Source organism: Hemiscyllium ocellatum, chromosome 28 (assembly GCF_020745735.1).
Source record: "Hemiscyllium ocellatum isolate sHemOce1 chromosome 28, sHemOce1.pat.X.cur, whole genome shotgun sequence".
Lineage (NCBI taxonomy): Eukaryota > Metazoa > Chordata > Chondrichthyes > Orectolobiformes > Hemiscylliidae > Hemiscyllium > Hemiscyllium ocellatum.
Genome location: NC_083428.1, coordinates 14,409,879 through 14,437,179, shown reverse-complemented (window position 1 = coordinate 14,437,179; position 27,301 = coordinate 14,409,879). Strand labels below are relative to the sequence as shown.

Below are 27,301 nucleotides of genomic sequence, written 5' to 3'. Positions count from 1 at the left end.
AACACGACGGCTGGAGGAGGAGCGCCTCATCTTCCGCCTGGGAACCCTCCAACCACAAGGTATGAATTCAGATTTCTCCAGTTCCCTCATTTCCCCTCCCCCCACCTTGTCTCAGTCGGTTCCCTCAACTCAGCACCGCCCTACTAACCTGCAATCTTCTTCCTGACCTCTCCGCCCCCACCCCACTCCGGCCTATCACCCTCACCTTGACCTCCTTCCACCTATCCCACCTCCATCGCCCCTCCCCCAAGTCCCTCCTCCCTACCTTTTATCTTAGCCTGCTTGGCTACTCTCTCTCATTCCTGATGAAGGGCTTATGCTCGAAACGTCGAATTCTCTATTCCTGAGATGCTGCCTGGCCTGCTGTGCTTTGACCAGCAACACATTTTCAGCTGTGATCTCCAGCATCTGCAGACCTCATTTTTTACTTGAAATGCCCATCAGCCATGATTGAATAGTGGAGTGGACTCGATGGGCCGAGTGGCCTTACTTCCACTCCTATGTCTTATGGCCTTAAGTGATTTTTCCACCGCAAAGGCCATATTTCCTCCCCTCAATGCTGCAAACATAGACCTATACCAGGTACCTCCAAAGACCCTTCACTGTGTACACATGCCTGCAAGGTGATCACGCCCATTCAACACCAGCAGTGCATTCATCACATCAGCCATGATTTACTAAATGACAAAGCAAATTCAATGGGTCAAATGGCCTACTCTAGCTCCTATTTCTCTTGATCCTATGATCACAGTATACTCATTATTACATTTCCTTTTAAATCCTGTATCTAGCATCCATCACACTCCCGGTGATCTTGCTGCAGCTGCAAGTGATATGGTCTCACAAAAGGAACCTATGCTTGACCTGAAGCCTGAAAGAAAGTACAGTCTATCCCAACGTGTGACTGGTTTAAACGGAACTGCAGTTGCCTGGATTTGAATAAAGGCAGAAGTCATACAACACCAGGTTACAGTCCAACAGGTTTATTTGAAATCACAAGCTTTTGGAGAGCTTTCAGATAAACCTGCTGGACTGTAACCTGGTGTCGTGCGACTTCTGACTTTCACTGGCACCTCCACATCCTGGATTTGAATTTTCAGTCAGTCTTAAAGTGGACAGGCTGCAAAACTGCATGCCAAACCAACATGCTACAACGCAACCAAAAAATGGAATTTACCAATATCACATTTTGCAGGAAACACAACCCTGAGAAAGGATAAGTAGAAGAAAGCTTGCCTTGGCCACATCTGAGCTCCTTTGCCAGTCAGCTCACTGATCCCGTCACAATGGAACAAGCTACAAGGGAAACTGGGCAAGGGGTTTGAAAAGGCAGCCCTGTGTGTAATTGAACATCTTAACTTGTGTCTAAACTACGCATGAGCAATGGCAAAGGCTAGCTGAAAGGGTAGCTGAAAGATTAAGTTACATACACACCTCTCTGCAATTGAATGAGGGATCCTCTAGAAAGCAAAGACACAGCATTTGCTGGAAGGGCAGAAAATTCAAGCCTGCTCCGAGGAAACAATATTTCAATGAATTGGGGTCAAGATATGGACCAAGATGCAACAGGAAGTGGTGCAAACAGTTAGGGCTGATTCATTCAAATGCAATCTCCAGAGAGCTCACTTAAAGATAACATTTTGGAGAGACAGTAAGTGGGTCTGCTGTAGGCTTATTGACCGGGAGATTGATCACTGTGTTTAGTTGCCAGCTCTATGATCATTGTATCATGGGATTAATAGGATGATAAAAGCTAAACGAGATCGACCTTAATCTTCCTTCAATTACCAATTCCGATATTCCCAGGCTATGCCTAATTTGACTTTTTTCTCCACCCCCCCCCCCATCACTGCTTAGGTTTTAATTTTGCAAAATCTGGCAAACATTCAGAAAAATAGAAGTGATTTGTAGAAGAATGCTTCTCTTTTGCGGGGGCTTGTCAGGCATTGAATAACGAAAAATACTCTGGCAACTGACAGTCAATAGTTTATAAAATACCAGTCTCTTCAAATGACAATCATTAACAATGTCAAATTTATCCATGAAGAGAGAACTATACTGTATGCATCTCATTTACTAATTGCAGCAGTGAACTTGTGCCACATTATAATATCAATGAAATTGTACACCAATTCCTCTGTTGTTTAATGACGTCAGGTTAACACCAATGTTAAATCACCGGACGAGGGAACTTCACATGAAACTGTCATTTGCTGATAATCTCCTGCAGCTCGACTTTAGCTCCCATGTACTAGCAACCCCACCCAAGCACCAATGATATGTTTGCTGCCCAGGGTGTGGGACAATGTTTTAGCTAATCCCTGCCAGGGCATTAAATCACAGCTTCTGCCACAGCAGGGTTCCACGTAGCTAAACTTCCACAAGAATTTGATCCTTGGCCTCCTGACATCTAGGCTGACCCCATGAAATCCACTGGGAAAACAGTGGAGCCTGGCAGGAGAGGCAATCCTGGTGTGAGTGACCATAGAATCATAGAGATGTACAGCATGGAAATGGACCCTTTGGTCCAACTCGTCCATGCTGACCAGATAACCTAAACAACTTAGTCCGGTTTGCCAGCACTTGGCCATATCCCTCTAAACCCTTCCTATTCATATACCCATCTAGATGCCTTTGAAATGTTGTAAAACAGCCTTCACTACCTCCTCTGGCAACTCATTCCACATACACACTACCCTCTGTGTGAAAACGTCGCCCCTTTGACCCCTTTTAAATCTTTCCCTTCTCATCTTGAACCTATGCCCTCTAGTTTTGGACTCTCTTACTCTGAAGAAAACACCTTAACTATTTACCTTATCCATGCCCCTCAAGATTTTATAAACCTCTACAAGGTCACCCCTCAGCCTCTGACACTCCACGGAAAATAGCACCAAACTATTCAGCCTCTCCTTATAGCTCACACCCTCCAACCCTGGCAACACCCTTGTAAAACTTTTCTGAACCCTTTCAAGTTTCACAACATCCTTCCTCTAGCAAGGAGACCAGAACTGAACACAGTATTCCAAACAAGGTCTAACCAATGTTCTGTACAGCTGCAACATAACCTCTGAACTCCTATAATCAATGCACTAACCAATACAGGCAAGCGTACCAAACACCTTCCTTCACCACCCTGTCTATCGGGAATCTGCTTTCAAGGAACTATGACCTGCATGCCAAGGTATCTTTGTTCAGCAACACTCCCTCGGAACTTACCATGAAGTGCCAGGTCCTGCCTTTCCAAAGAACAGCACCTCACATTTATCTAAATTAAACTCCATCTGCCACTCCTTAGCCCTTTGGCCCATCTGATCAGGGTTCTATTGTACTCTGAGCTAACCTTCTTTCTTAGGTTTGTCAGCATGTGAGATGTCAGGCACAGTATCACTGCTGTTACAATACCACTGCCCAAACAAGATAAAAAGAACGAGCATTAAAATCGAATTTAAGGGCCTTGTGGTGTAGTGGTAGTGTTGCTATCTCTGGGCTAGAAGGTCATGTCCCAGCATCCCCAGAGGTGTGTCATAACATGTTTGAACAAGCTGATTAGAAAAACAACATGAACAAAAGCAGAATGTCACTTACCCGACTGGGGTCACGGTCTCGGTCTGGATACAAACCGTGCAGAAGCATCACAGACAATCATGGTCAGATTCAGAGAAGGTGGTGGAGAGAGGGAAGAAAACACAAAAAACATAGTCAGGGAAAATTTCAGGAACCAAATTCACAACGTACAGAGCGCTATAATCCGCACTCTTCTTTTCACATGCAGATAGAACCATTCAGCAATTTTTGAGTTTGATAGTTCGACTTTGAATGCGGGATCCCATTAAATTGATGCATATGTGAAATGTACAAAACACAATTTTCCAAGCCGTTTTCAGCAGCCCCTGAAAGAAGGGTCATACCAGACTTGAAACATTAACTCTGTTTCTCTCCCCACAGGTGCTGCCAGTCCTGTTAAGTTTCTCTAGCATTCTTTGCGTTGAATCAAATTTCCAGCATCTGCAGTATTTGGCTTTTATCCACAGGAATGAATGGTTCAGGATAGGGATAAGGAGAAGGAGGCTTGAATAAAAACAACACAGAGTACTGGAACATCAGAAACAACCACAGAGAATACCGCAGAAACTCAGCACGCCTGGCATATCTGTGGTGAGACGTTCTGTGTTCTGAAGGAGAGGCGTACTGGACTCAAAATGTTGATGCTGTTTCTCTCTCCACAGATGCTGCCAGATCTGTTGAGTTTCTCCAACATTTTCTGATTTTATTTCTCTTCACATGAACCTCATTAAGAATGCAGCAAAGGTGGGGGTGGGGGGGGGGGGTATGGGCTATTTACCCATTGCCCCATTTACATACTGTGACACTGGGATGCTATAGGGGTAGAAATTCACCCCTGACACACTGACTCCAGTGGAAGTGAATATTAGATGTTGTGAATAATAGATGCTCAGTCTGACACTGCCCATTCTGCATCATCTCAATCAACATTCCCTTTATGCACCAATTTAGTGGAATCCCTCAGCAGAGATTTTATCATCAGACTCAGGAAGTTACATGTAGTCTCTCTACAGGTGCACAGCTTGGAACGTCCTCATATGACAATAAAGTCTAAATCTTAATCCTCAGTTTTCTATTTTTCACAAACCAGTGATGTTAGAGCACAGTATGCTGCCTGTGTACAGTAAGGCTCTGTGCACTGGGTCATAGTGCACGCAAGTTCCTTAGAAAACCACCTGCTCCGAGCTGATATTTATGCCCCATTCTGCATCCCCTCACCATTATCTAGACCATTTTGCAAATCCTTCAGTCCCTCTCACATCTGATGTCACTTCAGAAGCCTCTGTGCTATTTGCCTCAACTAACCCACGTCGCATCATATTCTCACCACTCTCTGGGAAAGAAGTTTCTCCTGAATTGCATTTTTTTTTGAGTGGTTATCTCTTATTACAGACCCCAGTTCTGTACTCAATATTGTTATGGACCAGGCCAGACCCCACCCCCTCTAAATATTTTAAGAAAGTAGCCTAGACCATAACTTTTTCTTATTTTAAAGGCAGTTGTGAAGTGGGTGTTCCAGATGCTGGTCAAACCACTCAGCTTTAAGCAAAACTGAATTTATTTAAACACTACAATTGAAACACCACCAAAATAAAAACAAAATTTAAAATAACTATTGTAAAGTTTAACTGACCCAAAACAGCAACTAATACTAATTAACTGTTCCAATACAGTACCATCCCGTAAATACATCTTTTGGCAAAAAGGTAAACTCAAGCACAGATTATTAGAGGCAGGAAGGAACAACATCCAAAGAGAGATTTCAGAAGAAAGTCAGAGGAATTCTTTACTGACGCTTGCAACTTCCCCCGACTCACACAGCTTGTGACTGATACAGCTAAAACAAACTAGAAGAAACCTGAACTGGGGAAACTGGCCACTCCCCTTCCACTGTTAAACTCGACCCTTCAACCTTCTGCCTTTACAGACTCTCTTCAAAAAAAAAATCCAAGGACAAAATAACCTTCTTAAAGTGATAGCATCGTCACAACATCGACGCATAAACAAAAAACACATGCACACACAAAAAAAAACACACCAACAAAAATGGAAACATCACCACATCTACCTCATTAATTCCCTTAATCCAGCATTTATTAGACTGTTAGGTCTCAAAATAGCTTTCACCTTTACGCGGAGGGAAATATTTTCCCGATCTTTCTCTACATGACTAGCTTCATCCATGTACCTCTGTGATGGTCCATGTCCAGGTGATTCTTATCCTCTTTCATTGCGAGATGGGCATGAACTCCGAGGGCACTGGAAAGGGTGAGGAGCCCTGAGCCACCGCTGATGGAAGGGATTCCCGCAGCCTGCAGTCCTGATGGATGTGGAGTTAATGGAATCGGGGGTGCGTGGTGAGACAGGTGCTGGAGCTGCTGCTGCTGTAAGTGAGGATTCTTATGTGAATAAAAAAATTGGTAGAATTTACACGACAGGCAGTAAATCAACATCAATGACAAAACTCTGCTCAATTTTGGGAAGGGGTTGGGCTATGGGATAGGCTGATATTGAGAAGTGCATTTATATAGCTCCTTTCACCATGACAGGATTCCATCAAGTGTAGTACTGTCAGAGATGTGTCAGCAAACTGCACATGAAAGCAGTAATAGTTAACCAGAAAATCTCTTAATGATGGGGGGAATCTCCTGGAAGCCTATAGAACTCTTTCAGGCCTAGACACAGGAAGGATGTTTCCAATGACTGGGAAGTGCAGAATCACTGGTCACAATCTAAGGGTCTGGGGTAGGTCATTTAGGACAAGAGGAGGAGAAATTTCTTCACTCAGAGTGGTGAGCCAGTGGAAGTCTCTGCCACCGAAAGCAGTTAAGGCCAAAACATTACATTTCCAACAAGGAGTTACACTTAATTCTTAAGAATAAATAGATCAAAGGGTATGTGGAGAAAGTGGGAATAGAGGACAGAGTTGGATGATCAGCCATGATCATATCGAATGGCGGAACACACTCAAAGGGCTGAATGGCCTACTTGTGCTTCTATCCTCTGTGTTTTTGTGATACCAATTGATGTGTACATTAGCCTGGATATCAGGGAAAACTCTGCTGCCAAGTGTCAAACAATGCCATTGTACCTTTATTCCTGACCTCAGAGGGCAAGTGATTAGTGTCTCACTCAAAACTCAGCACCTCCAACGGTGCAGCACTCCCTCATTACTGTGCTGCTCAAGTCTTTGAAGTGAAGGCCATTCTGGCTCAGAGGAGGGTGTACAACCCCAATCTAAGGATGACTCTAATAACAATTTGTTAAAAGCAGCATTGAAACAGCTCACACTGCATGTCCCTCTGGTCACCTTGAAAGCTTCTGAAAGAATCAGATCTATCCATGCAATTTCCCAGCATAATTACACACCCCTTTGAACAAAATCGAAATGTTTTAAGAAAGTAATTGCACTATGCCCCACCTTGCTTTAAAATACAGTATTTTGTTCTATCGCTGTTTCTACTTGATAATAAAAATAATCTTTATAAACCTACAATTACCCACTGGGCCAGGGTAAGGGGAAGAGGGACCAACGACTTTTCAGCATCGAGCTTCCAATTCTGACACTAGTCAGAAGGGGGAGGCAATGGCCTAGCGGTACTATCACGAGACTATTAATCCAGAAACTCAGCTAATGTTTAGATTAGATTACTTACAGTGTGGAAACAGGCCCTTCGGTCCACACCGACCCGCCGAAGCGCAACCCACCCATACCCCTACATTTACCCCTTACCTAACACTACGGGCAATTTAGCATGGCCAATTCACCTGACCCGCACATCTTTGGACTGTGGGAGGAAACCGGAGCACCCGGAGGAAACCCACGCAGACACGGGGAGAATGTGCAAACTCCACACAGTCAATCGCCTGAGTCGGGAATTGAACCCGGATCTCAGGCGCTGTGAGGCAGCAGTGCTAACCACTGTGCCACCGTGCTGCCCACAAACTGTTCTGGGGACTTGGGTTCAGGTCCCACCATGGCAGTTGCTGGAATTTGAATACAATCCAGAATCTGGAATTAAGGGTCTTAAGATGACCATTGTCAGGAAAACCAATTGGTTCACTAATGTCCTTTCGAGAAGGAAATCTGCCATCCTTACATGGTCTGGCCTATGCTCCCAATGAAGGGCTTATGCCCGAAATGTCGACTCTCCTGTTCCTCGGATGCTGCCTGACCTGCTGCACATTTTCAGTGCCACACGCTTTGACTCTGACTCTCCAGCAGTCCTGACTTTCTCTACCATGTCACTCCAGTCCCACAGCAATGTGGTTAACTCTCACTGCCCTCTGGGCAATAGATGCTGGCCTAGCCACATCCTGCGAGTGAATTAAAAAAAAAAGACCCCTCTGCAAATGTGAACAGACTTTGGACATGACCAAGAGCTGTGGGTCAACAGGTGAAGAATGGACACGCGCTTATATTGGTCATGGTGGGTGGTGGAAGTGGGGAGTGAGGAGGAGTGCACCATTACATGAAGGACATACGCCTGTGGAACACAAAAGGGAAGAAATCGGGGAAAAGGAGGAAACCGTCTGTTGAAGAAACAACAGAGAGTTCGGCGTTTGTGCTGGATGTTCTCTGCTGGTTGTTATGGCAACTTCTTTGCAGGCCTCTGTGCAAAGTGACACTGCAATGAGGCAGTGAGCAACAGCATCAGTTCATGGGCTCAGTTGACTAGGTTCACGAATGGCTACAAGATGAAAGGGTGTTTTATTAGAAACTACTAAAAAATTCAGCTTTGAAATGGGATCAGAGCATTCTCTTGAGCTCAAGAGAGCATGAAAATATCACTGAGGCTGTGACACACGCAATGAATTTTATGGGAAGTTGCTCAAGAGAAATGCCAGAACATAGACAACTTAATTGGGCTTCACTGAATTAGCTTTAATTAATACATTGGATGAAAATAATTAAGTTCAAATATCTTATTAAACTTGCCCAGCCACTTAGTACAAGAATGTTGTAGTGAGTGTAATGAGGTCAGCAAGGTGTACCTCCTAGAATATGAGTTCCCTGATTGGGGCTGCTAGTATGGTCCAATCAGGGAGCCATGGCTGACAGATATAAACAGGAGTTTTTATTTCCCCCATCACCAAGTCACCTTTTTTTTATACATGGAGAGTCCTTCACACTGATCCATCTCCCTCAGAGCCAGCTCTCTGTTAGAGAGTGTTAGAGATACTGTTCACACTGAGAGCTGGTTCTGAAGGACCAGATAGTATAAATAAAGGGTGAATCGATGATGGGAGACCACCTCTGTGCAGTTATTTCAAATGGTTATGGTACTGCAAGTCACCAGAGTTTTTGTAGGACATGGGTATGAAGTGTTTACAGAACCACGACAGCCAGATGATCAGCCATGATTTAATTGGAAAACAAAATGCATTGGAGCTTGGACACTGTCCTTCTGTCTCCCTCATTCCTGATGAAGAGCTCCGGCCCAAAACGTTGATCTTCCTGCTCCTCAAATGCTGTCTGAGCTGCTGCGCTTTTCCAGCAACACACTCTCAGCTCTGATCCCCAGCATCTGCAGTCCTCACTGTCTCCCTGTCCTTCTGTTCCTAGTTGGGTCTGCTCCTCTCAGGGCTCAATGCCTCCAATTTAAAATTTTCATGCTATGTTCAAAGTCTTCCACAGCCCTACCCTCTTCTGTCATTGCCACCCTCCTACAGCCCAACAATGCTCGGAAAACTTTGTATCTCTTTAATTCTGACTGCAATCGTCCATCCAGCTCATTTTGCTGTAAAACTGGTGACTGTCTCTGCCCTTCACTCTGTAATTCCCTCTTTAAACCTCTCTTTATGGCTACCTCTTCTATGAAGCAGCTTTTCAGTATCTTCCTCAGGACCCAAACTTTAAATCACCCCTCTCCAATAGAATCTATCTTGGCTCAGTGCCTACATTTATCTGACTTCTCTTCTGCGAAGCACATTAAGATGTTTCCCCAAATTAAAGATGCTACATAAATACAAGTTGTTATTGCTGGTATACTCTCAGTAGCGATCTTCAACTTCAATGACTATTGGCAGTCAAGGGGTCTTAATAATTGTCCACTCCCATACAGGGCACAGTCAAATCTTTAGCAACGTTTGGAGTCTGTCCAATGGAAATGTGAACTCAGTGCACAGTCTCAATAAACTTCAAAGGAGCAATCAGATAGACAAAACTAGCTCACTGCTGCTTGCAAAACTGCCCCTGGTTATTACTGCTGCAATCTTGGATTGTCAGCATTACTGGATGGTTGCAGAACCACGCAGTGAAGAACTAGAATGTGAATCTTAACCCCTTGGACCAGCAGGGTCCTTGCTTTGCTCTTAAGCCTGGGCTCAGAGGCTGGCTTCAGCCACAGCAGCGGGGATATTTGGATTGGTTTCGAGACTCAGTTGGGGTGGGGTGTGGGTTTTGGGCACCTGTGGATAGCTGGGGGCAGAGTGCATGAGAAATGAATTTCCCTGTTCTTAATTAAGGGGTAGACAGGAACATAGAGTTGTGACCGCAATCAGATCAGCAGGTACGAAATGAACGGTCGAGTGGAGCTGAAGGGGCCGAATGGCTGACACCTGCTCCTAATTTGTATGTTCGATATCTAAAGAAACAAATGATGATGTTACCGGAGCACAGAATCAAATGGGATGCTGCCCCATGTCACCACTTCATCAATCTGGCCATTCAACCCGTTATGCCTGCTCCAGCTCTCCAAACAAGCATAATGACTTAGTACAATTCTCCCATCATTTCCCTTTAACCCCACTCAGTATGTCTACTTATGTAAGTATCTAGTGCCCTCTCGTATGTGCTGAGTGAACCTGCCTCCATCACAGGCATTTCTGAATCAAACCACTTGCCGTGTGAAAAAAGACATTGCGTTTTGTTCTTTGGCAAATAAGTATGAACCCGTGTCCTCTTGATCTTGTCCTTTTGGTCTGTCCCCTGTCTACTCTGGCTAGAACCTCTCAAAACCGCAACCAAATCCTCTCTCGACCGTCTCCTCTCTAAACAGGCCAAGAGGTAAAACAAATCACCTTGTTTCTCTTGCCCAAGGAGAAGGAGTCATGAGTGACAGCAGAACCTTGTCCAAGCCGCAAGCATCACTTTCAGGAGTGGGGCATTTTGTCCTCAATCTTGGCTGTTCATAAAGTGAATGAGTCCAGCAAACAAGAATTGGTTTAATAGGAGTTGGAAACACACGTTAATTCTGGTACAGACACAGACACGAACATTAACTGCTGCTGGAGAACCATTAACTTGGTGAAAGACCCTGTTTGGCCTGTCAAAGTCTTATTGGTTTTACAATGTACAGAGCTGTTCTCGATCTAGTGTTACAGACTGACACACACGAGGTCCAGGAATATATGCTGATGGTCACACTTAGGCTGCAACGCTTCACTGAGGACAGGCCACACAGAGTATGTAGAAGGCCCACTTGCTGTATTACATTTAAAATCTGGAGACCATGTAAAAACCCCCTCAAGCCATACATTTTATATGAAATGTATACTGTAAATATAACAAGTAAATTGTAAGTTCACTGAAGAGTCTCAGGAGTGCTGCATGAACAGAACATCGATTGTACCACATTTGGCTATGTAATAAGCTTTTGGAAATATTATAAATGAAGTACATGTTGGTGGACAGAAATTGACCCCAAATCCTCAGTAAACATTTAGGGTGCAACACAGTTCCTTCTCACATTAACCAGAGGGTAGAAGGTGGGCACTTACCCCAATGATGGCATTCAGTTCAGCCATGGTGACTTGCTTGGCACGCTCTATTGCCTGCACTACCTGTTGTTGATGCTGTCAATGAACCAGAAAGAGTATTGAGTAAGTCAAAAGACACACTTAAGAATATATTTCAAAGGAATAAAAGTCATTTTTTTCATTTCTACTGCTATAAACATGCATATTTTCGCCACAATTCAACTCCTTAATCTTGAAAAAAAAAGTTTTAAAAACCCGAAAGAAGTGCTGGAAATTGAAAACAAAATTGGAAATTGCTGGCAGCATCTGTGGACAGTAATCAGTTTTCAGTTCTGATTTAGTGACTCCTTTCAGAACTTGTAAAAAAAAGCATCAACAACAGCTTTATTTAATCTTATTATCTATTACTTATATCATCTTTTATGTCAAACAATACTCAAAAATGCTTCACTGTGCCATTATTAAACAAAATATGAAAGCGAGCCACATAAGGAGATAAAAAGCTTGGTCAGAAAGGTAGTTTATAAAGAATGTCCCAAAGGAGGAGATTGGGTGTAGAAAGGTTTTATCAAGGTTATCTGGAATATAAGGTCCAGGCAATTGAACTCATGACCTCCAAGGGTGCAGAGATTGAAACTAGAGATGCTCAGAAGATCAACATAAAAGGAGTGTTAAACATTGAGGGGCTGGAGGTGATTATTGAGCAAGGGAGGGATGAGGCAGGGAGGGACCTGAAAATACAAATAGGAATTTCAAAATCAAATTAATTGCTTCTTCCTTCAGTCACATTTTGTGTGCAATCCGTATTGTTGAAATCCATCCAAAAATTTTAGAATTATCTTGTTCACAAATAGATTAACAAACATTGACAAAAGCATTAGCTCTGCCCACCTCCATTGATATAAGTGATACCGGGATTTCCATCAGAGTTGGAGATGATGAGAAGTTTCTGCTCTTAGCGAGTTGTTAATCTTTAGGATTGTCTGTGCCAGAGAGCAATGGAGGCTGGTAATTGAACATATTTAAGGTTGCGTTGACCAGGAGCCAATGTAGGTCAGTGAGCACATGGTGAGAGGTGAAAGGAGCTAGGATTTTGGGGAGCCACAAGTTTACCGAGAGGAGAATACAGGAAACCAGCCTGGAGAGATATTGGAAGGGACAAACCTAAAGGTAATGAGGTCACTGAGGAGGGTTCCAGATGAGCTGAGTCAGTGGAAGATCAGGTTGTTACAAACGCAAAAGGGCAGTCTTAATGACTGAGTGAAAAATGGTCATGTGGGTTGACTTAGACCAACCCTCTTCCAACTACACTGCTCTAGAAGCTGGCAAACAACTACACCAGATTCTCTTTTATTATTTCTGCCACCTGAAGACCCTGCCCACCACTGGGCTGATGCCAGCAGTCGTCAGATAAAGCTAATGAGCATTAATTGGGCAACCAAGACTCTCAATTGGCAGTGGGTCAGGAAGACTGTCCTGAGGCTCCTCACCAAAGACTGAATCCGACTGGAGATAGGAGGGTGGTAGAGTCCTGAACCAAATCCCTGCCGACTGATTAAAATCCACCCACCCACACCACATAACGTGGCACCGAGCAGTGTGGAAGACACTGCCCTGAAGGTTGGAAGGAGTTGGAGGGATGCTGCGAGTGAGACTGCTGGCAACTTGAATGGAATCAGCCATACAGAGATGATGGACCTCAGGAAAATCCTGGCTAGAATGAGATACGTCAAGGGGATTTTCCCATCAGTGAGTGTGAGGTAAAACGTCAAGGAGGGCAAAGTTGGGGAGGTGGAAATTGGAAGTCTGACTGATGAACAGGACATTTAGCGTGAACTGCAATACACAAACTAATTTATGAAAAATCTCAGCTTACTAGAGATTTTCCTTCGCTACTGGAAATTTTTCAGATGAGTCTCATCGGTTTTGACAAGTGACTTGTGTGAGATTGAGCAGTCTTTCAATACATGTGCAAGTGGAGTTGAACCTAAAAGGATCCAAATGTCTTGTACTCTCACGCAGCTGAGACTGGGGTCTCTCTTGCACTCATTGTTAACAGGTCATTTCCTCATACGGTTCCTGGTTTACAGCAACTGCTAATTCCATTTTTATTGCATACACTTCCTTGGAATTTTTTTTTACTGGCACTTTGGGATGGCAATGTGTAATTCTACTCGTAGTTTTCTATAAACCTGCAAATTAGTGGTCTGCATATGAGAAATCTCTGTTACACACTAATGTTTTTTCTCATACAATCAACAATGGTATCAAAGGGTCTTACTTATTTCAGTCGTTTGTATCCAATCAATTTTAATGAGTTTGAAAGTCATGAGGATGTATAGCATGGAAACAGACCATTCACTCCAATTTGTCCGTGCTGTCCAAATATCCTAAAATGATCTAGTCCCATTTGGCAGCATTTGGTCCATATCCTTCTAAAACCTTCCTATTCATGTACCCATCCAGATGATGGTCCAAGGTATTTTAAGATCTTGACCTGGAGCAATAATTAGGAAAATGAGTTGCTGTGCCCTATAATGTGAAATGACTGTTGCTTCTCACCTTGAAGTCAGATATAATAAGTAACATTCGGACTACACAAGTAACAGGCCATGACCATCTCCAATAAGAGACAATTTAACCATTACACCTTGACGTTACCATCACCAAATGCCTCAGTACTGACATCCTCTGAGTTACCATTGACCAGAAACCCAACTGGACTCACCATATAAACAGAGTGGTTACAAGAGCTGGTCAGAGACTAGGGATGCTGCAGAGAGTAACTCACCTCCTGACTCTACAGAGCCTGTCCACAATCTACAAGGCACAAGTCAGGAGTGAGAGGAAATACTTCCCACTTGCCCTGGATGAGTGTAGCCCCAACATGTTTTGTATGAGTGGATACTAAATATCCTGAAGAACTACCGAGCATGGGAATGTTCACAGGGTCTTGGCCAACACTTACTCCTGAAAGTATTGGCTCAGTTGGTGCCACTTTCACCCATGAATGGTCAGGCTCAAGTTCCACTTCAGGGCTTGAGTATAGAAACCAGGGCTGAACACAACAGTACGGAGGCCCTGCACCACTGCCTGATGTATCGTCTTCAGGGCCAATCACTGGACCCAGGTCCCATCTGCCTGACTTGTGTGGATGTAAAAACTCTTATGCTGTATGTTGAAGAAAAGGATAAGAGTTGCCGCACGCACCTTGGCTAATAGTGTTTCCCTGAATAAGACCATGAAAAGCTGAAAATGTGTTGCTGGAAAAGCGCAGCAGGTCAGGCAGCATCCAAAGAGCAGGAGAATCAACGTTTCAGGCATGAGCCCTTCTTCAGGAATGAGGCAGGAACTTAAGACCATGAAAACGCTATATCCGCTCAGGTTTGCAGGGCTGGTTGTGCAGGTTTGCTGTGTGCTATTGTCATCGGCGATCCGTCACAGATGACGATGACTCTCTTCACTCTCAGGGTGAGTCTGTGGGCGCCTGTACAGACTGGTGCCAAACTTGGGGCAGAAGATGCTCACGGGAAGGGGTGGATGAGGCATGGGTGTGGCAGCACGCTCCTTTCGCTGTTCCGGTTTCTGATTTCCCTGACAGCGAGTCTCGAGGTGCTCAACACCTTCCCAGATGCTCCTTCCTCTGCTTTGGACAGTCTTGGGCCAGTGATTCCCAGGTGTCTGTGGGAATGCTGCATTTCGCCAGAAAGGCTTTGAGGGTATCCGTGAGGCATTTCCTTAATCCACCTGGGGCTTGCCTGCCGTTTCAGAGCTGGGGTGTAAAGCACCTGACTGGGGACTCTCGTGTTGATCATGCGGATGATGAGCCCAGCCCATTGCAGCTGATCAGCGATTGTGGGTGGTGGGGGTGGTGGCGGGGGGCGGGGGGGGGGAGGGGGGTGTTATTTGCTGTGGAAGTTTGCTTGGCGTTGGTGCATCTGTCTTCCCAGCAGATTCACAGTGTCTTGCACAGACAATGGTGGTGCTACTGCTCCAGCACCTTGAGGTTCCTGCATTCCTGTGTGGCTTTGAAGTGTGGACTGTATGCTATATTACAACAGTGGCTATACATCAAAGGTATTAGATGACTGTAAAGTGCTTTAAGATAACCAGTGGTCAGGAAAAGGCTGTAAAAATACAAGTCTTTAATTTGAACGAACACATAAGTATTAGCGGAGAGCTTTCGCCTCTTTGGAATGGCAACACACTCTGTGCCTGAATGGTGAGGCCCAAACGTGCCTCCATATCGGGCCGCTCAGACAAAGTTCCAATGTATGACCAGCTCATTTATTTCATTGTAGTTTGCAGGAGCTGCATGCAAACGGATCGCTGTGTTTTCAGTAATCCAATAGCATCTACACTTTGATATCCTGGAGCTCAAAGTTTGGGAGAAGATATGTAGCTCAGGTGCTGGTTGTTGTGGTTCTGTTCGCCGAGCTGGGAGTTTGTGTTGCAAACGTTTCATCCCCTTTCTAGGTGACATCCTCAGTGCTTGGGAGCCTCCTGTGAAGCGCTTCTGTGATGTTTCCTCTGGCATTTATAGTGGCTTGTCTCTGCCACTTCCGGTTGTCAGTTCTTGCTACACTACTATTATAGGGCAGGCCAAACAGAGAACAGCCAGGGAATTCCTAGAGGCATGGCACTCATCCACAGATTCTATCAACAAACACATCGACCTGAACCCGACATACCGGCCACTGCAGCGGACAGCAAGAACTGACAACCGGAAGCAGCAGAGACAAGCCACTATAAATACCGGAGGAAACATCACAGAAGCGCTTCACAGGAGGCTCCCAAGCACTGAGGATGTCACCTAGAAAGGGGACAAAATGTTTGCAACACCAACTCCCAGCTTGGCAAACAGAACCACAACAATCCTGGGGCTGTGGAAGGCACTAAGTATTCCTTCCTCATTCATTCACATTTGGAAAAAGTTTACAACCCTGGCAGACGTCTAAGCGTTCACCAGAATACTATCCTCGGAGTTGCCTCAACCTTGCCAAGTGTTAGACTGGGGACAAAACATGCTGTAGTCTGGTGTTAATGACTGATCAAACTCTCGACTGTAACACCCTTTCCCAAGGCCTGGGGGAAGATTTGTGGTGCTGGAAAAGCACAGCAGGTCAGGCACCATCTGAGGAACAGGAGAATTGACATTTCAGGCATAAAGCTGAAAATGTGTTGCTGGTTAAAGCACAGCAGGTTAGGCAGCATCCAAGGAACAGGAAATTCGACGTTTCGGGCCAGAGCCCTTCATCAGGAATCCTGATGAAGGGCTCTGGCCCGAAACGTCGAATTTCCTGTTGATTCCTGATGAAGGGCTCTGGCCCAAAACGTCGAATTTCCTGTTCCTTGGATGCTGCCTGACCTGCTGTGCTTTAACCAGCAACACATTTTCAGCTCTGATCTCCAGCATATGCAGACCTCACTTTTTACTCAAAGATTTCAGGCATAAACCCTTCCTGAAACGTTGATTATCCTGCTCCTCGGATGCTGACTGTCCTTTCTCAGCACCACACTCACGACTCTGATTTCACTGATATCATTATTCACAGAGTTTTAAAGCTGAAGTCAGGACTCATAATACATCCCTCTCCACACTGAAGCATAAAGATACAGACGGCTTCATCAGTAAGTTTGACTTTGTTACAATAAGATCAATTAAAGTAACCAATTTAGAGCAACAAGTTCAAAATGGGTTCAGAAAATGTAAAGCAGAAAGTGAGGACTGCAGATGCTGGAGATCAGAGTTAAAAAGTGTGGCACTGGAAAAGCACAGCAGGTCAGGCAGCATCGAAGGAGTAGGAAAATCATGCTAGTAATAATACAGCAAAGAATAGCAATTGGGAGGTTAGTTTTTCCAGAGTAGAGCAACAGTGAGTCTCTCCCCCCACCCACCCCTCTCTCTCTCCCTCTCCTTGTCTCTGTGTCTTGCTCTCTCTCTCTCTCTCTCTCTCTCTGTGTATGTGTCTCTGTCTGTCTGTCTCTCTCTTTGTCTAATTGTCTCTGTCTGTCCGTCTGTCTCTCTTTCTGTCTGTCTGTCTCCCTCTCTCTCGGGAATCTGGGGTGGAGAATGCTGCACGCGGCAGTCCCCTGCAACTGCAGATTGCGGTGGTTCACAGACTCCCAGCCCGAGGCTGGAATTGAACCTGGGACCCTGACATTGTGAGACAACAGTGCAGCCCCAAACACGATGAACAGAAGGGCCATTTTCAGTGCTGTGGATCTACTGCACATGACTTTATGACACAGACAAGGGGAATTTTAATTTGTTTTTAGGTGGTTGTTCAGATTTGGAACTTGTGGCCTCAGAAAGTAGTGGTGGGGTGTCATTTAATATTCTTAAGGTGGAAGGGGCCCCTAAAATATTTTTAAGGTGGAGATGGGGGGGGAGGGCATTAAATATTTTAAAGTGAAGGTGATGTGTTCATTAAATATTTTCAAAGTAGAGGTATGGGGATAATCATTAAATGTTTTTAAGATGGAAGTGTGGGGGCAGCTATTAAATATTTTTAAGGTGAAGGTGGATAGCCTTTGCTTCCCTTGCTTAAGAAGATTCTATCGTGGGTAGATGGAGTGCAGAGTTCAAAACATAACAGATAATCCAGGATCTGCTGAAATGGTGGCGCAGGATGGAAGGGTCAAATGGTCTTCTGTTTTGATTTCATGGATATATTTATATGCTCTTACGTTGTCATTTCAAGGTGTCGAGGAAGGTGCCCCTTACAGGGACGGGGTCAGAAATCAGGGGGTCTTTTTATATATACAAGGCTAAAAGGCTGAAAGCAAGCTGATTCATGCTAAAGCTGACTTCAAGCTAGCAACCAGTAAATGACCTGGATTTCTTCAGTCACATTTTTGTATCAGTGAACAAGGTTGCAAGGCTCTCAATGTTAGTATTATCAGCAAGTTCCCAAGGTCATTAACAACCACCTGTATTTTTATAGCAGCTTTCATGGAGTCAAACGTCCCTGAGATTGTTATCAAACACATGATGCTATGTGATGTAAGTAGTTATCAGGGCCTCGTGCTAACTAACAAAAGCAATGCTGGAGATCAGAAATAAAATCAGAAAATGCTGGGAGAAACTAAGCAGGTCTGGTAGCATGTATAGACACAGAAACAGAATTAACATTTTGAGTCCAATATGACTCTTTGTGTCAGAGAATGAAGAACTTTTAATTCAGGAACCAATAAGATTTCTCAAATGGTACATTTTAAGGAGCATTGAAAAGGAGGAGAAGGGCTCAAAAGAGGTTCAGAGAGATAGTTCTACATATTGGGGCCTGTCTGAAGGCACAGCTATTAATGAAGGAGCCTATTAGTAGCCAGAGACATGTATTTGAACTGAGAAACAACAGTTAGTCATTCAGCACCTCAAACCCGTTCTGCTACTCAATTAGATGATGTCTAATCCATACTCCATTTGCAGTTACCTGCCTCAGCTATATTACCTCCAAATTGGCCTAGCTCTGAGCTAAAGAACATTTCAACCTGTTATTGATTTCCCCCAGCTACATAGTTTCAATGTCTGAATCCCATGTATACAAAAATAAAAATCTGTGACCTGTCCCCAAGCTAATAATCACACTTTTAAAATTAATTTGTGGCATGCGATTGTCACTGGTTAGCTAGTATTTACTGCCCTGTCCCTAGTTGCCCTTGAAAAGGTGGTAGCGAGCTGCCTTATGAATTGCTGCTGATCACAATACCCTTCGGGAGGAAATTCCAGGATTTTGACCCAGCGACAGTGAAGGAACGGTGATATATTTCCAAGTTAGGACAGTGAGTGGCTTGGAAGGGAACTTGGAAGTGCTGGTGTTCCCATGTATCTGCTGCCCTTGTCTTTCGAGATGGAAATGGTTGTGTGTTTGGAAGGTGCTGTCTGAGGATCTTGGGTGAATTTCTTCAGTGCATCTTGTAGATAGTACACACTGAGTGGCAGTGGTGGAGGGAGTAAATGTTTATGGATGTGATGCCAATCAAGCAGCTACTTTGTCCTGGATGGTGTCAAGCTTCTTAAGTATTCGATGGTCAGTATGACTTGGAGATGCCAGTGTTGGTCAGGAGTGTACAAAGTTAAAAATCGCACAACACCAAGTTGTAGCACGAGCTTCCAAATAAACCTGTTGGACTATAACCTGTTGGACTATAATACTTTAACTTCTTAAATATTGTTGGATCTGCACCTATCCAGGCAAGTGAGCAGTATTCCATCACATGCCTGATGGAATACTCCAACAATGCTTTTCCATAGGAAATGGTTGAGGCAGGGATTTCACTTTGAGGGAAAATTGAATAACTCTTTGAAGGTGAATAGCAAGACTTTGAGGAGAATGAGGGGCAGTGGCCTTAGCTTCTGACTGGTTGAGGAAAAATCCCGAGCAGACATGATGGGCCAAATGGCCCCCTTTAATTACAGGTGAAACCTCTAGTTCCACGGTTCCTTTTCTGTGCCCCATATCCACACTCCCAAAAAGAAATCAAAGAACATGAACTGAATGAAGTCACAATAATGAAGACTTCACAAATTTGTAAAATAAAATCCAAACAAAGGCTGTTCTCCACAAAACCTGCTGGCTCTGAAATTCCTTCCAAGTACAAACAGGCAGTTACAGGGCCCAAATTGGGAGCATCGCAGCAAGACTAGTCCAACAAATTAACATCCTGGCTATCCTTAACAAGATCTTAATACTGTGGCTTCTCATGGGTCAAACTGATTTGGTGCCTGACCACTCTCGGTTCAATACTGCAATTAATCCTGTGCAGTTCATTAACTTAATAGTTTCATCTCTGACACTTCCAAGTGCACTTTACAGAAGATCTGTAGGAGAAGAGTTGTAACTGCCAGCATCAAATCTACACCATTTTCTTCAGCACAGTCTCCAGCCATAGTTACAGTAAGCCATACAGGATCAAGAACAATGCGGAAGCAACATTCCCAACATCAAAATGGTTACAGCGCAGCATGAGTACATAGGCCCTCTGTGTTTGCCCAAACTCTCTGAAGGCATAATTCCCCTCATGTTAGTTCCCCACCTCTCTCTCATAGCACAGCAAATTCTTCTTTTTCAGGTAATAATCCCATTCCTTTTTGAAAACCTCAACTGAATCGGACCCCACCCATTTCAGATCCTTTGCCTTTGCTGCATGAAAACATTTTACTGTTTCTCCTGTCACCATTGCTCCTTTTGCCAATTACCCTTCTTCTGTGTCCTCCTGTTCTCAATCTTCCCAACAGTGGGAATAGTTTTACCCAATTTATTCTGTCTAGACCCCTCGTGATTCTGAATATCCCTTTCAACTCTCTTCTCAGTCTGCTCTTCTCAAGAGGAAAACAGTTCCAAAAACTCCCATCTGTCTGCATCACTTAATTTCCTCATCCCTGGAACCATTCTCATGAATCTTTTCTGAATTCTCTCTGACGACTTCACTCTCTTCTTCCTTAGTGTGATGCCCAGAACTGTTCACAATACTCCATTTTAGGCCAAACCAATGCTCCATGTAAGTTTGAGGTAATATCCTCGCTTTTATACTCTTTGCTGTCTGTGTTCTTAACCACTTTCTCAACCTACAGCATGGAAAACAACGTTTTTCACTGTATCTCAGTACATATGACAACAATAAATCAATCAATCAATCAATTACTTATCCAAGTCCCTCTTTCCAGCACCCCCTTTGGAATTGTACTCTTTGTTTTGTGTTGTATTTTCCTACCAAACCACTCTCTGGGCCAGAAAATCCCAAAGGACCACCACCTTCTGAGAGAAGAAACCTCTCCTCATCTCAGCCCTAAATGGTCTGCCCTTATTTTATCACCTTATCCTGTACCTAACCAACCTTCTCTCTGCATCTACCCTGTTGAGCCCTCAAGGAATTGCACATATTCAAACGAGGTCACTACTCATTCTTCTAAACCCCAGAGATTTGATTAGAAAATATAAAGGGATATGAAGATATGACGTTGAGTTGAGGATTGGTCAGGATCTTGCATAAGAGCAAGATGGGCTCAAAGACCTGAATGGCCTACCTCTTCCTGCTTCTATTCCTTATATTTTTTAATATTACGCAGTACCCTCAAGTAGCCAAGAATACAGAAGAGGGCAGGATACTACAGCATTTGAAAATGTGTTGCTGGTTAAAGCACAGCAGGTTAGGCAGCATCCTGTTCCTTGGATGCTGCCTAACCTGCTGTGCTTTAACCAGCAACACATTTTCAACTGTGATCTCCAGAATCTGCAGACCTCACTTTTTACCTGAGGACACTACAGCATTACCACTACCATCAAGTTGGCATCCCAAGAGAGTCTATATATTCAGGAAAGGGTGTTGAAGAGGAGAATTAATAGCAGCAACATGATGGCACCCCGGTCAAGCCGGTACCTTTACTAATTGGTGTCTTGCAGCATTATCTATCATAGTGGAGTCAATACCCCAACATGGGTTAGTACTTCCTGAGCAGGAATAGAGTAAATTGGGGGCCACTGACTTACTGAAAGTAAGTACTGAGAGCACCACTTAAGTTTCACTACACAACCAAAGCTAAAAATATTTCTTGCCTCCAACTAGCTGATGAGTGGAACAGGACATAACTTGATGTAGTGACAATATTGTTAAGTGGCTTGGGAACGTCCAGCTCTATCATTTGTGCAGTCAAGCAGTGCTCGGGGGCCACGATGCTTGTTTACTGATTAAATGAACTCTGAGTGCAGTACCAGAGGACCTTTAAGATATCAATACCTGCAGCCATGTCAAATCAACCGTGAAGGACTGTGTGCTCCCAGTTCTTAAGCAGTCTCTTTCATCATATTTGTCAACCAGCCTGTATGTGGAGCTGCAAGCATAGTGTAGCATCTGTTACGATGATTTTTTTTAAAAGAGGTCATAATATTTGTGCTCCCAATGGTTAATCGATAATTCCTAAAACCATTTCAAAAGGCTCACAGGTGACTCAGTGGCTCAGTGGTTAAAACTGTTGCCTCACAATACTACAGACCCGGATTCGATTCCAGCCCCGGGCTACTGTAAGTGTGGAGTTTGCACGTTCTCCCCGTGTCTGCCTGGGTTTCCTCTGGGCGCTCTGGTTTCCTCCCACAATCCAAAGATGTGCAGGTTAGGTGTGGATTGGCCGTGCTAAATTGCCCATGGTGTGCAGGGTTGATAAGTGTGGTACTGGAAAATCACAACAGCTGAGGCAGCATCTGAGAAGCAGGAGAGTCAACATTTCGGGCACAAGCCCTTCACCAGCTCTTCTCATTCCTGATGAAGAGCTTATCTCCGAAACATTGATTCTCCTGCTTATCGGATACTGGATGTGTTTTTCTAGTCCTCACTTTCTCATAGTGTCCAGGGACAAGCCATGAGACATGCAGGTCAGGGAGTGGGTCTTGGTTGAATGCTGTTCGGAGGGTTGGTGTGTGGACTTGCAGGGATTAGATAGAGGGGTGGGTCTGTGTGGACTCAATGGGCTGAATAGCCTGCTTCCACATTGTAGGGCCTCTATGATTCTATTCAAAAATTGATATTGGGAGGTAAATTACCCATTACTACCACTTCCTTTATTTCATTTTCTCCCCTCTGGTGTCCTTCTCCCTCTACCCCTATAGAATGTGGCCCTGGGTGATTGAAGCAGCCTCCATGCTACTAGTCCACTCAAGTGGGCACTCCTTCCACGCATGCAGGTGTGTTGGATGATGCCCACAGGTTGTTGGCAAGTTAGGCACCAGCCTGCACTCGCCCCACCAACCAAACAAGCTTACTTTCCAACCGCTACTGCAGAATCACTACCATCAGCTGGGGAGCTTTATTGACACTGTGGACTGCACACAGAGAACAGAACATGTTTGTGACTTTGTGGCACACTGGGGATTAGCCTCTCTCTCCACCCCCACAACCTGAGGCTGTGCCTGAATTCTCCTCTGGATCCACCCAATCCCCCTCCCTCCCTCCCTTCCTCCCAAGGGGCCAATTTGTTGACCTGTGCAAATCACTGTAGCTTCAGTCTTTGTTGTCACCAGGTCTATTTACACATTGGCTTTAATGAGAGTGTTTGCACTGCTGCTCCAGAAAGTGCTGGTTTAGGATGTTTGGACAGTTGAAATGGGAGGCCGGGTTGTTTGCATTGCAATGCTGGAACTGAGTAACTGTGTTCACATCCCTTGGAAAAGACTGACAGGACTCCCAGAATGAGGGAAAATGCAGCACCTTATGGAATATGCTTCAACCCAGTGATCACGGTGGTTTTGTCCTCTTAAATGTGAACATATTTCCGGCATTACGCGTGGAAAGCCTGCACTAAGCTGCCTGTTTTCCTCATCAAAAGAAGCTGTAAGAGCAGAATAAGGCTACCCAGCTCCTTGGTACCAAGCCTTGCATTGATTCTGCATGTTAACTTATCATCAGACAGTTAGGAGCCATGTTCTTACAAGAATTGCAGTTTCAGGCTCTGAAGGAAGGTTGAACTGAGCAGCATCTACGCTGACTTCACATTCAGCTTGGGTCTTTGGAGAGCAAATAAAAAAGAATCATTCTGTTGCCTTTCAGAAGAGTCCAAGAACAGCCAATCAAGTACTTTCAGAGGGGCTGTCACTGCAGTAATGAAGATAAACTGTCACACACAACTTTCACAGCAAGCTCCCAAATACTGCAATGTGACAATGACAGGATCATCCTATTTTGGATGCATTGTTTTGAGGGATAAATATTAGCCAGGTCAGGCCTCCCCTACTCTTCTTCAAATTAGCACTGTGGATTTGGCACATTTGCCTCCATTAGTCAGAACATTGAGTATAGGAGCTTGGACACTATGTTGCAGTTGTACAGGATGTTAGCGTGACCACTTTTGGAGTACCGCATACAGTTCTGGTCGCCCTACCCCGATATAGGAAGGATTGCTGAGGGTGCAAAAAAGACTTAGAAGGATGTTACCAGGATTGGAGGGTTTGCAGTACAGGGAGAGGCTGGATAGGCTGGGATTATTTTCACTGGAGTGTAGGAGGTGGAGAGGTGACCATATTGAGGTGTATAAAATCATGAGGGGCATAGATAAGGTTAATTAGATCTGCCGGTCCAGTCTATCTTAAAGGAGAGCAATAAGCAAAGTAATTACATCACTGGCGCATGAGGTTGCTAGCTTTGGATGTGTTTATTTCTGGGTGTTTTATCATGTGTGTCCAATTAGTCTACTGGGTCCAAAAGTTGATACAATCATAGAATGCCCACAATGTGGAAGCAGACCATTCGGCCCACTGAGTCCATCTGAACAGCATCTCACCCAGACCCAGACCCTTACCTTATCCCTGTAACCCTGCATTTCCCGTAGTTAACCCACCTAACCTGCACATCCATGGACACTATGGGCAATTTCCCATGGCCAATCCACCTAACCTGCACATCCATGGACACTATGGGCAATTTCCCATGGCCAATCCACCTAACCTGCACATCCATGGACACTATGGGCAATTTCCCATGGCCAATCCACCTAACCTGCACATCCATGGACACTATGGGCAATTTCCCATGGCCAATCCACCTAACCTGCACATCCATGGACACTATGGGCAATTTCCCATGGCCAATCCACCTAACCTGCACATCTTTAGGCTGTGGGAGGAAACCAGAGCACTTGAAGAAAACCACGCACACAGAGGGAGAATGTATAAACCGCACTGATAGTCACGTATGGCTGGAATCGAATCCGGGTCTCTTGGCGCTGTGAGGCACCAATGCTAACCACTGAGCCACCATGTTGCCCTCTCTTCAAATCCAATAACTTAGTAATGACAACACAAAGCTCCCTTTTGATTTTACTTGTGGACTTGGTCACTGCAGCAATGAGGAGACTACAATCTGTATAGAACAAGCAAACTCCAGAGAAACCCTGAGGAGCTGGCAAGCTGCTCATGTGAGCTAAGTACTGGAAACAACTCTTGTACAGTAAAGCAGCTGATGTGAGGGAGGGCTGTGGATTCTCTATTCTCCTCAATGCTGTTGGTGTGCAAACAGTTAATTTTTCACAGCGGTTCAAGAATCCATGTGTTTATTACCCCAGCTGCAGCATTACTCACAAACATCGCAGTTTCCAAAGAGAACGTGATCTGTACAACCACTTTCTGCCCAGAGCCGATTCATGAGCTGCCCATATCTCTGCTGCCTGAACATGTTACACACATCACTGAGTTTCGAATTAAAATACATCAGACTCAATCTTCCCCTCCCCCCCGCCGGTACTAACACAAACCCCTGTGGTGAATCTGACAAAAGTGTAGCCAACTGTTACACAAATTCACACATAATCCCCTGGCATTGCCCTGAGGATGAACATTAGTTATTATGGGAACAACTGCTGAGTGGGAGTTGTTGCCCGCATTCGCCATTTTGTGACTTTGCCAGTTGTTTCACTGAGAAAATGAGAGAACAAGGAATACATAATTCAAATATTAAAACATTGCCAAAAGGAGGCAAGAAGTTTTTCACCCTGCACTCATTAGGACTGAGCTGCATGAAACCAAACTTATATCAGGAACAAACAATGTATACAGCACAAGAGCAGGCTGCAAAGTCAATGGACCATTGCTGATTTATCCAACTATTCAGCATCTTCCTCCTTCACTGCATAAATTGTTGTTCCCTTAGAATCACAGAGTAGTAGAGATGACCAGCACAGACCATTCAGTCCAACTTGTCCATGCTGATCAGATATGTTAACCTAATCTAGTTCTAGGTGCAGCACTTGGCCCATATCCCTCTAAACCCTTTCTATTCATATACCCATCCAGATGCTTTTTAAATGTTGTAATTGTACCAGCCTCCACCACTTCCTCTAGCAGCTCATTCCATACACGCACCACTCTGAGTGAAAACGTTGCCCCTTAGGTCCCTTTCATATTTTTTCCTTCTCACCCTAAACCTATGCCCTCTAGTTTTGGACTCCCCCACCTAAGGGAAAATATCTTGTCTATTTAATCCTATCCATGCCCCTCATGACTTTATAAACCTCTATAAGGTCACCTCTCAGCCCCAGCGCTCCAGAGAAAACAGCTCCAGCCTGTTCAGCCTCTCCCTATAACTCAAATCTTCCAGCCTTGCCAACATCCTTGGAAATCTTTTCTGAACCCTTTCAAGTTTCACAACATCCTTCTGAAAGGAAGGAGACCAGAATTGCACGCTATCTTCCAAAAGTGGCCTAACCAATGTCCTGTACAGCCACAACATGACCTCTCAACCCCTGTACTCAATACCCTGACCAATAAAGAAAAGCATACCAAATGCCTTCTTCACTATCCTATCTACCTGCGACTCCACTTTCAAGGAGTGATGAACCTGCACTCCAAGGTCTCTTTGTTCAGCAACACTCTCTAGGACCTTACCACTAAGTGTATAAATCCTGCTCTGATTTGCTTTTCCAAAATGCAGCACCTCGCATTTATCTAAATTAAACTCCATCTACCACTCCTCAGCCCATTGGCCCATCTGATCAAGATCCCATTGTAAAGTGAGGTAACCCTCTTCGCTGTCCACTACATCTCCAATTTTGGTGTCATCTGCAAACTTATTAACTGTACCTCTTATGTTCACATACAAATCATTTACATAAATGACAAAGTTTCTTGTGTCTCAGTCCCAATTAGCGCAAAATGAAAAAATAAACTTTTTGATGCCTTTTCTTGTTTTCGCAATGTTTAAATATTTCAGTATTTCAAAGTAATTAATTAATGAATTCAGAATAATGCTTCCAGAATAAACCGTGGTTGTGGAGTCCTTTCAGTACCGAGCTTGTGATTTCAAATAAACTTGTATTTATTTGACCTTGTGTTGTGTGACTTCTGACCTTGTCCACTCCAGTCCAGCACTGACACCTCCACATCATGGCTTTTATTATGGTGACAAAGTAATGAGTGTTCTAAAGCTAGACAGGATCAGATTTGACACAGCCTTGCCATGACATAGAATTGGCATTGTAGAGAGTCTATAGAGGTAGATATCAATCAGAGAGGGTTTTTAAAAATTTGTTCATAGGATGATGGTGTCACTG

The 27,301-nt window shown here is 44.3% G+C and overlaps 1 protein-coding gene across 7 annotated transcripts in view; it reads right to left on the bottom strand.

Annotated features, from left to right (window-relative positions):
* LOC132829139 (transducin-like enhancer protein 4) overlaps positions 1–27,301 on the bottom strand; it is a 218,736-nt gene that overhangs the window by 111,335 nt on the left and 80,100 nt on the right. For 3 of the 7 annotated variants that reach the window (XM_060846467.1, XM_060846469.1, XM_060846468.1), the window contains exons 6-8: positions 11,287–11,361; positions 5,753–5,963; positions 3,586–3,608 (exon numbers count right to left, since the gene is read on the bottom strand). In XM_060846467.1, coding sequence (XP_060702450.1) covers positions 3,586–3,608; positions 5,753–5,963; positions 11,287–11,361 — 309 coding nt within the window. The remainder of the gene's footprint in view (positions 1–3,585; positions 3,609–5,752; positions 5,964–11,286; positions 11,362–27,301) is intronic. The other 4 variants (XM_060846470.1, XM_060846472.1, XM_060846471.1 and 1 more) reach the window with 2 other exon arrangements.